Source organism: Panthera leo, chromosome B3 (assembly GCF_018350215.1).
Source record: "Panthera leo isolate Ple1 chromosome B3, P.leo_Ple1_pat1.1, whole genome shotgun sequence".
Taxonomy (NCBI): domain Eukaryota; kingdom Metazoa; phylum Chordata; class Mammalia; order Carnivora; family Felidae; genus Panthera; species Panthera leo.
In genome coordinates, this window is record NC_056684.1 from 137,421,949 (window position 1) to 137,434,290 (window position 12,342).

Consider the following 12,342-nt stretch of genomic DNA (forward strand, 5'->3'; position numbering starts at 1 on the left):
AAGGAAGCATTGTCCCCCTTTTATTACTGTGTCGCTCAAGGCTTTTAATTTCTTTTTTCTTTTTTAAAGTGTATTCCTTTTGAGAGAGGGGGAGAGAGAGAGCCCGAGCAGGGGAGGGGCAGAGAGAGGGAGACGGAGAATGCCGAGCAGACTCCGTGCTATCAATGTGTAGCCCAGTTCGGGGCTCGAACTCACGAACCGTGAGATCATGACCTGAGCGGAAACCAAGGGTCGGACGCTCAACCAACGGAGCCACCCAGGTGCCCCCAGCCTAGGTTTTCTTGAGGTGTGGCTGCCTGAGAGGCGGCTCCACAATCCCCAGGGCACTTGTTACAAATGCAGAGCCCGGGACCCCATCTGAATCACTTAAATTTGTCCTCAGGCCAGTTTTGAAGAAGCCTGTGCCAGCCCCCCACCCCCACCCCCGCCCCATTCCATTCCCAGGGCTCAAAGGGCTCGGGTGGCCACTAGAGGGCGCCGCAGAGGAGGCTCCCAGCCGCCGTGGTGCAACTTTCAACCCGCTCTTAACATGGCTTACACACCCCCACGCCCACTGCACCCGGGGCTGTTAGCCTGTTCTGTTCCTTGGCCTCCGGGCACACCTGGAATTGTATATGAGCTTGTTGTTTTGCGGACTCACTGTCCATCTCCCCACTGGAATATAACCCTGGGGAGCAGGGCTTTGGCTGTCGGCCTGGTGCCAGCCTTCATCCTCAGGGCCCAGAACCCCCCACCCCCACCCCCGCCATAGGGGCCATGCTCACTACCCGTCTGCTGAATGAGTGAGTGAGGGAAGAAAGGAAGGGAAAAAGAAAACAGAAAGGTTCGAAGGAATGCAGGAAGAAAAGGCAGAGAGTGTAGGATCCCAGGCGCCTGGTTTTACCTCCAGAGACCTCTGCAGGGCCTGGTAGTCGGCAGAAAGCTGCTCCATTTTGTGCTGGTGGGTGGGGTTCCCCTGGACGAGAGGCCTCACGGCCTCCATCTGTGCCCCAAGGTCCAGCCCCTCTTCCTGCAGCCCCTGCAGCAAAAAGGAGCAAGTGTGGCCGTCCTGTTTATCTCCTGTCATGGGAGCTGATGGGGGGAGGGGGGCTCTGAGTGGGGGAGCTTGGGAAGGTCCCAGCAAGATGGGGCTCCCCCACCCCAGTGGCGGCACCATATGGCCATCTGATGGGCCTACTCTCAGAGCTGGTGAGACTTTTTAAAAGGAGACAGAAATATTCTGGGACACCCTGAAAACAAACGGTTACGGCCTGGAAGGCATCTCTGGGGGGCGAGGGTCAAACTCCCGCCTGGATTCTTACCTGATGACCCCCTCTCCTTGTGAAGAATCACGCCCCAACTTCAGTTTTAAAGCCCCCGGACACACCATTTTTAACGTCTTCCCAAGAACCCTCTCAAGGTACGTATAAAGCCAAAAGTGCTTGACTTTTAAAAGGGTAATTGTATCACGCGCATTTAAAATCCTGCAGCCTCCTTATCAAGCCAATCATTATTGACCAATCTGCCTACGGGCAGTCTGCCTGTGTTTTAAAACATTTATTCTCGCTTCCAAAATCAGATCATTTAACTGAAGGCCTCTGTACTCATCAGGAACACTTTTAGAGCAGAGCAATTTTAAAACCGAATACCAACATGACATTTTGCAGCGACAGAGTAAACAGAAGTGCAGCTGATCTTTTCCTGAGGCTCAAGAATTCGCGGTCTGCAGGGTACTAAAGGTCCCGCAGAGGCCAGAAGCCACCAGATCAATGTAGCAGAGATCTGGACAAAAGGTCAGACCTCAGGCGAGGGGCTCGGCGGCTGCTGTTTTGCCAGTTACTGCCGCAAGAGGGGAGCTGCCTAGAGACACAGCTGAGCACCTGAACGGGGCCACCCCGGGCCCCACAAAGCCCTTACCTGCAACCTGGAGAGCTGGGTCTGTTTCCTAGGAAGGTCCTGCTGAAGCCCGTTCTCAGCTCGGACCCTGCCTTGGAGGTCCGACAGCTTCTTCTGTAGGGGCTCGAAAGCAGCCCCAAAATCTTGGTGCTGAGCCAGCAGGCTCTGCAGAGACACACAACGGACAGCACACAGATTAAGGAATCCCCTCACGGGCACCCTGTACGACCGGCCACTCACCACCAAACTCCGGCCTTCTCCCGGCCGGCTCCTATCCACTCCGGCATCACCCCCTCCAGGAAGCCTTCCCGGAGCCCTTGCTGGGGTTGGACGCCCCTCCTTGGAATCACCGTGGCGTCCTCACCGTGACAGTTGCTCTGCTCCCTAGCACAGAACTGCATCCCATAATACGTACACACCAGATCCCGCCGGAGGCCTGCTTTTGCCAATAAAGTTTTATTGGGATACGGCCACGCCCATTCACTTCTAGCCGCTCTCATGCCTCGGTAGACCCGAGGGGCCGCAGCCGAGACTGTCTGCCACACAAACCCTAGGGGATTTGCTAAACGTTCGCTACTTGGGGGAGATGAGATCCCGGATGTGAATGGAGCTCTCGGCGAGGGCCCGGTCCCTCCCAGTGCCCGAGAGTTATGTCGTCGTCATCATCAGATGCTCGGCAAACATTTGTTACGTAAAAGAACACACCGTCCTCGACATGCCACGTTACCCCTTCGATTTAGTGCAGTCATTCAGAAATGTGCTCCTAATAACATTAGCTTCCGGCTCTAGGTGGTTGAAAGTTCACAGGCAATTTTCTCTGCATTTTCTCATTAGACAGCCCCCCCCCGCCCCCCCCCCACCCCGGCTTCCTCAGGAAGACAGTTCCAGTGTCGAGGGAGCAGTGTCGAGGGAGATTCAGGGGCAGGGGTGGGCACAGCAGGCGCCCAGGACGCCAGTTAGAAGGATCGCACGTTAACCGCACCGGCTCACGGACGAGGAGCTGAGACCCCGGGGGACAAAGGGCGAGGGAAGGCCACCCGGTGACAAGTGGTGGGGCCGAGGGAGGAGTCTGGGCCTCCTGCCTCCCTCTCCAGAAGGCTGTCCCCCAGGACGGCGGCCGCGACACCCACCTGCAGCTTGCTTTTCCTCTGCAGGAGGCCGTTGTGCAGCAAGTCTCTGTCCCGCACGGAGCTCGCCACCTGCTCCAGGAGGGTCGTGGCTTCGTCCTGGCCGAAGACGCTCCTCAGCAGGTCTTTCTTCAGCTGTAGCATCATCAGCTGCTCCTTCAAGCGCGAGCTTTCTGCCAGGGCCGCCTACAGGGGACAAGGCCTCCGTGACCCCCAGGGCACGGCAGGGCAGGGCAGGGCGGGACCGGGCTGGGAAGCGGTACCGAGAGCACATCGGTCCTGCCTCAACTTCCCCGGGACGCCGCGCCTTCGTGCCTGGAACTGAGAAAGCGGCGGACGCCAGGAGGAACGGGCTGGCGGGGACGCGTCAGGGAGGCCCTGACTTTCAGGGTCAACTTGATTCCTCTCTCACCCCCCACTTCTATCCTATCACCAAAGCCCGGGCAAGATTGTACCTCCTGTCCAGCCATCCTCCCTGCCGGTGTCCACAGAGGACTCAGCCTCGCTCACCTGGACCACAGCAGCCCTTGACTGCCTGCCCCCCCGCAGCTGTCCCCCCAGAATCGACCGCCCAGACTGCGGCCACACCTGCCCCCCCACAGCCGTCCCCCCCAGAATCGACCGCCCACACTGCGGCCGCACCTGCCCCCCCCAGCCATCCCCCCAGAATCGACTGCCCACACTGCAGCTGCCCCTGCCCCCCCAGCCGTCCCCCCAGAATCGACCACCCACACTGTGGCTGCCCCCCCCCAAGCTGTCCCCCAGAATCGACCGCCCACACTGCAGCTGCACCTGAACCGAACCAGTTGGATCCTTTACTCGATAATCCCCCATCACCTACAGCAGTGGGCCTACCCCTTGGGTGCTGTTTGGGACACAGGGGTCTATGGGAGCACATGAGAATTCAGGAAAGCTCCCTAGAGGAGGTGACATCTGAGTGGAATCGTGATGTGCAGGTGATGGAGGTGCCAGGTGAAGGAGGGACCTAAGGGAGACTCACGTGATGAGCAGCTGGCTCCCTGGGCCTTTGCGGGGCCCCGGCCCCGCCTCCTCCAGGAAGCCGGCCCCGACCACACCCCCAGCCTACACTCACTCTTCCTGCCCCAAAGCCCTGTGCCAATCTCCGGCTTCTGCTGACTAACGAGCTGTTTGGGGTCAGCACGCCTTGCTGATCTGAGGGCCCAGGGTCCCGGAGGCCAAGGGAATTGTGTTCGGCTGGCCAGAGTCCTTCCGCTTTACCCCTGGTGATGTTACTGAGACACCGAGCTGGGCACAGGGCTGGGAAGGGACAAAGACCCCAACCCAGGTCGGTACCTGCGATCCAAGGCCGAAAGTGATCATCTCCCTTCAAGTGTCGGCAGAGCCCTCTGGGTGTTGGAGGCAGAGCTGAATGCCCTTAGTTGGGGAAATCCGAGAAGCCTCCCCAGAGCAGGCGGTGTTGCCAGAGCCCCGGAAGAGCAGAGGGGGCCCCTGGAGCAAGGGCAGCCTAGACACGGCCGGCACAGCTGAACTGGCGTCCCCCGCGATGGGGGCAGGTGGTGTGAGAGGACAAGCCCCTTGCTAGGGAGGGTGCCCTTCACTCCCTTTCCAGAAAGCCTGGACACAATAGTGCAGCAGTTAAGAGTTCAGGCTGAGAAGTTGCGATCCGGAGGCCTTGGGTCGTTCTGAGCCTCAGTTTCCTCATCTGCAGAACAGGCAGAGCCACACCCAACTCCCGGGGTCCGCGTGAGGGCTGAAAGGGGGCGGTGCCCATGCAGGCTGTAGCCTGGCGCACAGCCCGCAGGAAACACACAGTAACAGACGGCTTGTCTCTCTGGTACCGTCTAACCAGCCGCTGCGGGCTGAATTGCGTCCCCCCAAAAGATGTGAAGTCACAGCATCCCCGCCCCGACTGCCCCAGAATGTGACTGTATGTGGAGACAGGGTCCTTACGGAGACGGTCAAGTTGGAATGAGGTCATGAGGGTGGGCCCCAATCCAGTTAGGACCGGTGTGCTTCTTCAAAAGGGAAATCTGCACCCCGACCCACAGGCACCAAGGCAAGACGACGTGAGGACACGTGCGGAGAAGCTGTCCAGGTGACGGCAAAGGCCGAGATCGCCGGGCCAGGTCTACAGGCCAGCGAACAACGACACCTGTCAGTCGACACCAGGAGCTAGAAGAGGCAGGGCAGGATGGTCCCCAGAGCCTTCAGAGACGGGGCGGCCCTCCTCACTCGGCGCTTATCGTCTCCAGAACTGTGTGAGAGTGAGTCGCTATCGCGCTAAGCCATCTGGTTTTGGAACTTTGTCACAGTCGTCCTTGGAAATGAGCATCTCAGCCATGCCCAGCTTTGGGGCCTGACGCCTTAGTCCTAGAGGAACTTTGCAGGTCTGATAGGCTACGCTGAGGCTAGCTAGGCGCAGGAACTGAGCCAAGAAAAACAGGGCTGGCGGCTCGAGCCTGGCCTGTGAAGTCCATCCGGCCTGGGAAGGGCTCGTGAGCGCAACGCGAGACGTGATCCCAGCCAGCACGGAGCACGGAGAAGCCATAGTCCTGCCCACCTGTTCCAACCCACTGATCCGCGAAACTCCTGCCCCGGGGAGTCCTGAGTCACACTCTAGAAAGACGGAACCTCTCCCTCCCGCCTGGCACAGGTCCTGGTTAGCTTTCTGCCCCCCGTGGGAAGGACGGGATGGAAATGCAATCTGATCTAGCGGGAAAAGCACTTGCCGTGGAGTCAACCAGACCTGGGTCAAAGCCAGCTCTGCCACTTGGTCGCTGTGTGACCTTGAACCAGTGCCTTTCCCTCTCTGGGACATGGTTTCCTCAACAGTCAAATGATAAAAATAAAACTGCCACATTGCAAATGGCAACCCTGTTCCCAGGACCCAGGGTGACAGCAGGAATAAGAAACATAAGATGAGAGTCTAGAGCCTGCCATTCTGGCCTCAGCCCCGCCTCTGGAGTGGCCCGACCTTGAACAAACACCCTAACTTCTCTCTGGCTCTGGTCCCTCGTCAGCAAAATGAGGAGGAAAATAATAGAAATGGAGACCAAAATCTGTGTACATAGATATCCACCATATACAAATTATGACCAGGAATACTGGAAACCACCTAAATATCACACGAACAGAACAAAAAATATTGCGAAATACCGTGCAGCCATTTAAAGCGATGACTTTTCGGCAACATTTTATCTTTTTTCTTAAAACTTTTCTAGCTGAAGTATAATAGACACGTAACGTTATATCAGGTTCAGATGCGCGACACGATTCGATATTTGTACACACTGCGGAATGATCACCATAATACATCAAGTGCCGACCGTCACCACACAAAGTTATAATTTTTTTTTCCTTCTGACAATGAGAACTTTTAAGATTCACTCTTTTGGCAACTTTTACGGGGGCTACCATATCGACTGTAGTCGCCATGCTGTACATCACACCCCCGTGACTTATTTATTCTATAACTGCAAGTCTGTATCTTTTGAGCCCCGTTAACCCATTTTCTCTACCCCCGACACCCCTCCCCACTGGCGGCCTCCATTCTGTTCTCTATTAATAATCTACGGGTTTGGTTTTCGCTTTTTAGATTCCACATAGAGGTGGGATCATGTGGTATTTGTCTTTCTCTGTTCAACTAATTTCACTTACCCTGATGCCCTCAAGGTCCAACCATGTTATTGTAAATGGCAAGATTTCGTTCTCTTTTATGGCTGAGTGGCATTTCTTTATATATATCTATATAGATACAGATATAAATATAGATATGGATACAGGTACAGATATATAGATATAGATATAGATATAGATACAGATACAGATATAGACATAGACATAGATACATAGAAACAGATATAGACACAGACATAATCACACATTCTTTCATCCCCTCACTCCTCAGTGGACACTTAGGTTGTTTCCATACCTTGGCTTTGTAACTAACGATGCAATGGACATGGGGCTCTTTACGTATAGCTTTTCAAATTAGTGTTTTTGTTTTCTTTGGACAAACACCCAGGAGTAGAATCACTGAATCACATGGCAGTTCTCTTTTTAATTTTTCGAGGAACCTCCACACTGTTTTTCCACAGTGGCTGCCCCAGTTTACATCCCCAGCAACAGCCCACCAGGGTTCCCTTTTCTCCACGTCCTCACCAACGCTCGTTGTTTCTTGCCATTTGCTTTTAGCCGTTCTAACAGGTGTGGGGGGATAGCCCATCGTGGTTTTGGTTTGCACCTCCCTGCTGATGAGTGACGTTAACATCTTTTCATGTGCCTGTTGGCCACCTGTATGTTTTCTTTGGAAAACTGTCCCGAGTTTCTGCTGAAAAACCTGCCTGTAGTCTTATGAGCGTTCCCCTGCATGGAACACATTGTTTTTCTCACACTACTTTTAAGATTCTATCTTTATTTTTAACTTTTGACATCTCAATTATGATGCATCTTGGTATGGGTCACTTTTTGTTCGTCTTGTTTGAACACGCATCTCTGTGCTGTCTGGACCTGGATGTCTGTCTCTTGCCCCAGTTCAGGAAAGCTTTCAGCCTTTATTTCTTCAGATAAGTTTTCTGCCCCCTTTCCCCTCTCTTCTCCTTCTGGGACATCTACAATGCAAATGTTATTCGGTTTGATGTGGTCTCATAGGTCCCTTAAGCTATTTGCATTTTTTCAATTCTTTTTTCTTCTTGCTGCTCTGAGTGAGTTCCACTGCCCTGTCTTCCAGATCACCGACCCCTTCTTTGGATTCGAGTCTGCTGCTGAACCCGCCAGTGTATTTTTCAGTGCAGTCACTGCATTCTTCAGTTCTGTGACTTCTGTTTGGTACTTTCTTATTGTTTACGTGAGGTTTTTTGGGAAGTTCTTACTGTGTTCATCCCTTCTTCTCCCAAGATCAGTGAGCATCGTTAGGACCATTACTTTCAACTCTTTATCGGGTAAATTACTTATTTCCATTTCATTAGGGTTTTTTTTTTTTCCCCCTTGAGGTTTTATTTTTAAGTCCCAGGGGTCAGGTGCCTGATGTGGGGCACAAACCCCTCACTCCTCGAGGAGAAGCTCCAAATTTGTGAGCTCCTTCCTCATGGCGGGTCACTGCGCCGGGGGTGAGATTTTTTGGCCAGACAGCATCTCTGCCTCTCCGACGCATCTCAGTGAAGCCCTTTTACCATTGGATGGAAGCAGCTGTTCTGCTACAGTTCAGGTCTTTTTCAGAGGGCATTATTCCATATGTAGCGACAGATTCAGTGTATCCATGGGAGGACATAAAGTTCAGGATCTTTCTACGCTGCCATCTTGGACTGTCCTCCTGAACCATTTTATTTTATTTATTTTTCTTAAGTTTATTTATTTATTTTGAGAGAGAGAGAGAGAGAGCGAGCGAGCACAAGCAGGGGAGGGGCAGAGAGAAGGAGAGGAAGAATCCCAAGCAGCCTCCATGTTGTCAGAGCAGAACCCGATGCGGGGCTCGAGCCCACAAACTGGGAGAGCAGGACCTGAGCGGAGATCAAGAGTCCGACGCTTAACCAACTGCGCCACCCAGGCAACCCCCCTGCCCCGGGACCATTTTAAATGAAGCTTGTAAGAGCCAACTGAAAATATCAGAATACACAGCTATATAACGTGATTCTAAATACGCAAAAAATGGCAAAGAATTAGTGAAAGCTTTTGTCTTTTGGTGACAATATTGCGTGGCAACGGCTAGACGGGTTTTCATCAGGTATGAAGGGTATATTTGGGATTGTCGGACCTAAAGTAGATTTCTGCGACACGTGTAAGATTCACTTTGGGGAGCCCTGAGAAGTCCCTCAAAAAGATGGGCAGTCATCTTTCAGAGCATGGGAGAAGGAGGCCCATAGGAACCCCAGAAGGAAAGGCTAAGCCCTGCAAATGAAGAAATATGGACAGAGAAAACAAACCCTTGTTCCAGCGTGAGCCCCACGTGGAAAATCCCCAGAGCAGACACTCCAAACTCCAGGCACCCGTGTGTGGCTGAGCAGCGTGTTCAAGGGTGAGGAGAGGCCAGTCCTGGTTAAAGGGCCTCCCCAGAACTACCAGGTCAGATAGAAAGCGTGATGTCGTGTACCTCAGCATGTTAACAGGGCTCCTACGGCTTGGGGGACCGTGGGCACTTTTTGTTGCCTTCTTCACAAACCTTTATGTTCTCCACGGAGGCATGGCTTTTATAAGCAGAATGAAAGTTAATGTAAAATAAGGCTTACATGTGATACGCTTTTGTGTCTCCTCCCACTCTGTGTGTCTTAGAATGCCTAGACCCCAAAGTTGATGGACTTCAGAGCTCCAGGAAACCCTAAGGCAGCGTCCACGGGCCAGTCAGAGCCGCCATATTGACTGGCGTTTGCCACAGACACCGCCCTCCGCTCACCCAACACTCATTCCTCCTTCTTGATCACCGAACGGCCAGCACTTCTGTTTGGGTGACAAAGCGCCCAGTTACAGGTGCTGAAATAAATTTCTAGGCTCGGGATGGGGCTGCTCCTCCCCTAGATGCCAAGGCAACAAAGCGAAACTTAGATTAAGTTTCCAGTCCCTGTAAATGCTCCACTTGGCCAGAAACGCAGGATATCCAGTCCACGATGCCCAAACACCAAGCCAACCCTGGGCCTTCTCACCCCAAACAAGGCTGACCATCAGCCAATCAGATATTTTCTATTTGTCTTTTCCTTCTTTATTCTTTATCCTATTAAACCTTCCCTCCTTCTGCCCCATTTTGCAGCTCTCCAAAAGGAGGCTGTCCACCTCATGAAGTGTTAAATAAAGTTTGTTTGTATCATCTAAATTGTCTTCTTTGATCACTTTAACACAGGGTTATGTCTACCATTGGTATAAACCAATCCCAGCAACCCCATCACCTTCAGCCAGTGATTGGGTCAGGGGTGGTCATGTGACCTGGCCTGGCCAATGAGATGTAAGGAGAGTCTGCTGGGGCTTCTGGGAAAGAGGGTTTGCCTCCCTGTTGGAAATGGTGAACGGAGAAAGCCTTTTTGCCCCCTTGCCGTTCGACAAGATGCTGTCCGTGTGAAGATGCAGGCTTGCTGTGGTGACAGCCATCTTGGGGCCATGAGGGGACATGTGGCTGAGAGCTAGAAAGAGCCTGGGTCCTGGAAGATGCTTGTTGAGCCATCAGGCCAGCTCTGGGACCACCTGGGAGTCTCTGGGTTTCAAGCTACCGTTGCTCAGAATTTCTGCCACATGCGTCCCAATTGATACGCACGCAGCAAAGGGAATGACCTAACATGCTCTCTCTCAGAACGGCTCTTGCTTCCACCCGGGGACCATCGGCAGGAGGGTCCCAAAGGACGGGCTGTGGGAGGGTCAGTACCAAGTCCTAGGGGGACACCAGGGACCAGCCTTTGCCTTCTACCCAGGAACTGAGGACGACGGTAACATTTCCTGTGCAAACTTAAGACTTGCCAGGCAGGGTGCAGTGACCTTTACCCAGATGCCTGGAGGATCCAGGGACACGCCTTTCCCTGGAAGAACGGCTCCGGCGTCACGCCTGGCTGCTGGCCTCCTCCCCGCCCCCCTGCACCGGTCAGCCCTCCTGGCAGGCTCACAGTTACCTCGACCTGGGGCAGGAAGGTGTGAATGGAGGGCAGGTCCGGCAGGCTGGCGGTGATGTCCAGGAGGCTCTGGGCCAGGGCCGTCCACAGCTGCAGGTCCTGTAGAGGCCTCTGGAAACGCTGCCACAGCTCCGCCCCCGTGGCATTGCGCAGCCTGGCGCTCTTCCCCTTCATGCTGAGGAGCCACGGAGAGGCCGAGAGAGGAGAGAGCGGGGTCAGCCCAGAACTGAGGCCTCTCCCGAGACCCCCAGGGAGCCCAGCGCGCACCGTCCCCACGGTGGGCTCTCCCCCACCCGCGGGCTGCCAGGAGTGGCTCTGGGGCCTCAGAGGTCTCTCCCTCTGGATCAAAGCCCACCGGGCACCAGCCAATGCCCAGACAGACTTGCGGCCCAGCTTCTTGGCCAGAGAACCTCAGGCCTTGAAGAGGAATCACGGAGCCCCTAGCCCGGAACCGCCTACCCCCAGGCACCTGTGCAGAAGCTAAAGCAAACTCCCTTCCTGAGTAAGAGACCCATCGTCCCAGGCCCAAATCATTTGTTAGAAATAATCTTTCAGATACGATGTCCAGCACCCGGTCATAGATGGCCAGCACGGAAAACCTCAACAAGAGGAGCTGGAGGAAAGGGAACACCCTTGGCCACCCTGTGCACGGGATATTTGGGTCCCTGCCACCACCTGAGTGCCCCCCAGGGGATCCGGGCCCCTGCTCTGATGTACAGACACATCGCAAGGGAGGAGGCCCCTGGGTTGGTTCTGAAGGAACCCCTGGGTCAGGCAGAGGGACAAGAGGTGCTCCGGAGGCGGGGACAGTGGGCCCCCCGGCAGTGGGACAACCACGCAGCCACGGTAGCTACAGACTGCAACTCTACACGTGGGGTGGAGACCTGACCCACTGTTCTGGGCTCGGCCAGGAAACTGGAGCCCCCTGCTCTGCCTGAGCCCAGAGCCCAAGGGGGAGGTAGAGGCCGGTCTGAAGATGCTGTCACAGCACCACGTGCAGGCTGGGTGGGGGGGGGGGGGGGGGGGTTGGGGGTGACCGTTGCAAAGTCCTCCCTTTGGGCCGTTACTTGTGGACCCCTCCCCAGGGCTAAGCTGCCCAGAGACTTAACGGAATCCAGTGAATGAGCCACTCAGCATGGAGCCCAGCCAAGTCCAGCCCTCCTTCTGGGAACCAAATGCCAGTCGTGGAGGGGCGCAAGAGTTACCAGGTCGCGAGAGGAAGCAAGCGCACCTCCCAGAAATGGCTTTAGAGGAGGCTGGAAGGCCCCGTGAGCGTCAGGTTCGAGGCATGCCCGAGTCCCGCCGCCCCCAGCCTGCCCGGGTACCTCTGGTACTCCTGGAGAGCAGCGACCACGCTGTCGGAGAGCGGCTGCAGGTCATGGGGGTAGACGATGAGCTCCTTCAGCTGGGCCTGCAGCCGGGTCACCCGGGGCTCCTCCGCGGCCAGGGCCGCCCGCGTCGCCTGCAGCACAGGGAGGAAACCAGAGGGGCGCGGGAGGTTCGGTGACGGGGCCTGGGCATGGCCGGTGGGAGGGGGCTAGCCTGGGAGAAAACCGTCACCAAGGGCAGGGACTGGGGTCCCTGGGAGCTCGGCGCCCGCTCTCCTGCTTCCGGCTTCCTGCCTCGAACTCAGCATTTGCTCTCGCTGAGCCGGCTTTTCTCTACGATCACTGACCTCCCAGTGGTGCCGTGAGTGCCTCCACCTAATAATACAAGTAACTCATGTCTCGGGAACATCAACTCCGTGCTGAGTGCTCTGGCCGTCCCAATCA

General features: G+C 55.2%; 1 protein-coding gene across 4 annotated transcripts in view; it reads right to left on the reverse strand.

Annotated features, from left to right (window-relative positions):
* Positions 1-12,342, reverse strand: part of SYNE3 (spectrin repeat containing nuclear envelope family member 3) — a 90,114-nt gene that overhangs the window by 19,783 nt on the left and 57,989 nt on the right. For all 4 annotated transcript variants that reach the window (XM_042944215.1, XM_042944213.1, XM_042944214.1 and 1 more), the window contains exons 7-11: positions 11,896-12,032; positions 10,571-10,745; positions 3,006-3,188; positions 1,897-2,040; positions 884-1,018 (exon numbers count right to left, since the gene is read on the reverse strand). In XM_042944215.1, the coding sequence (XP_042800149.1) occupies positions 884-1,018; positions 1,897-2,040; positions 3,006-3,188; positions 10,571-10,745; positions 11,896-12,032 (774 nt within the window). The remainder of the gene's footprint in view (positions 1-883; positions 1,019-1,896; positions 2,041-3,005; positions 3,189-10,570; positions 10,746-11,895; positions 12,033-12,342) is intronic.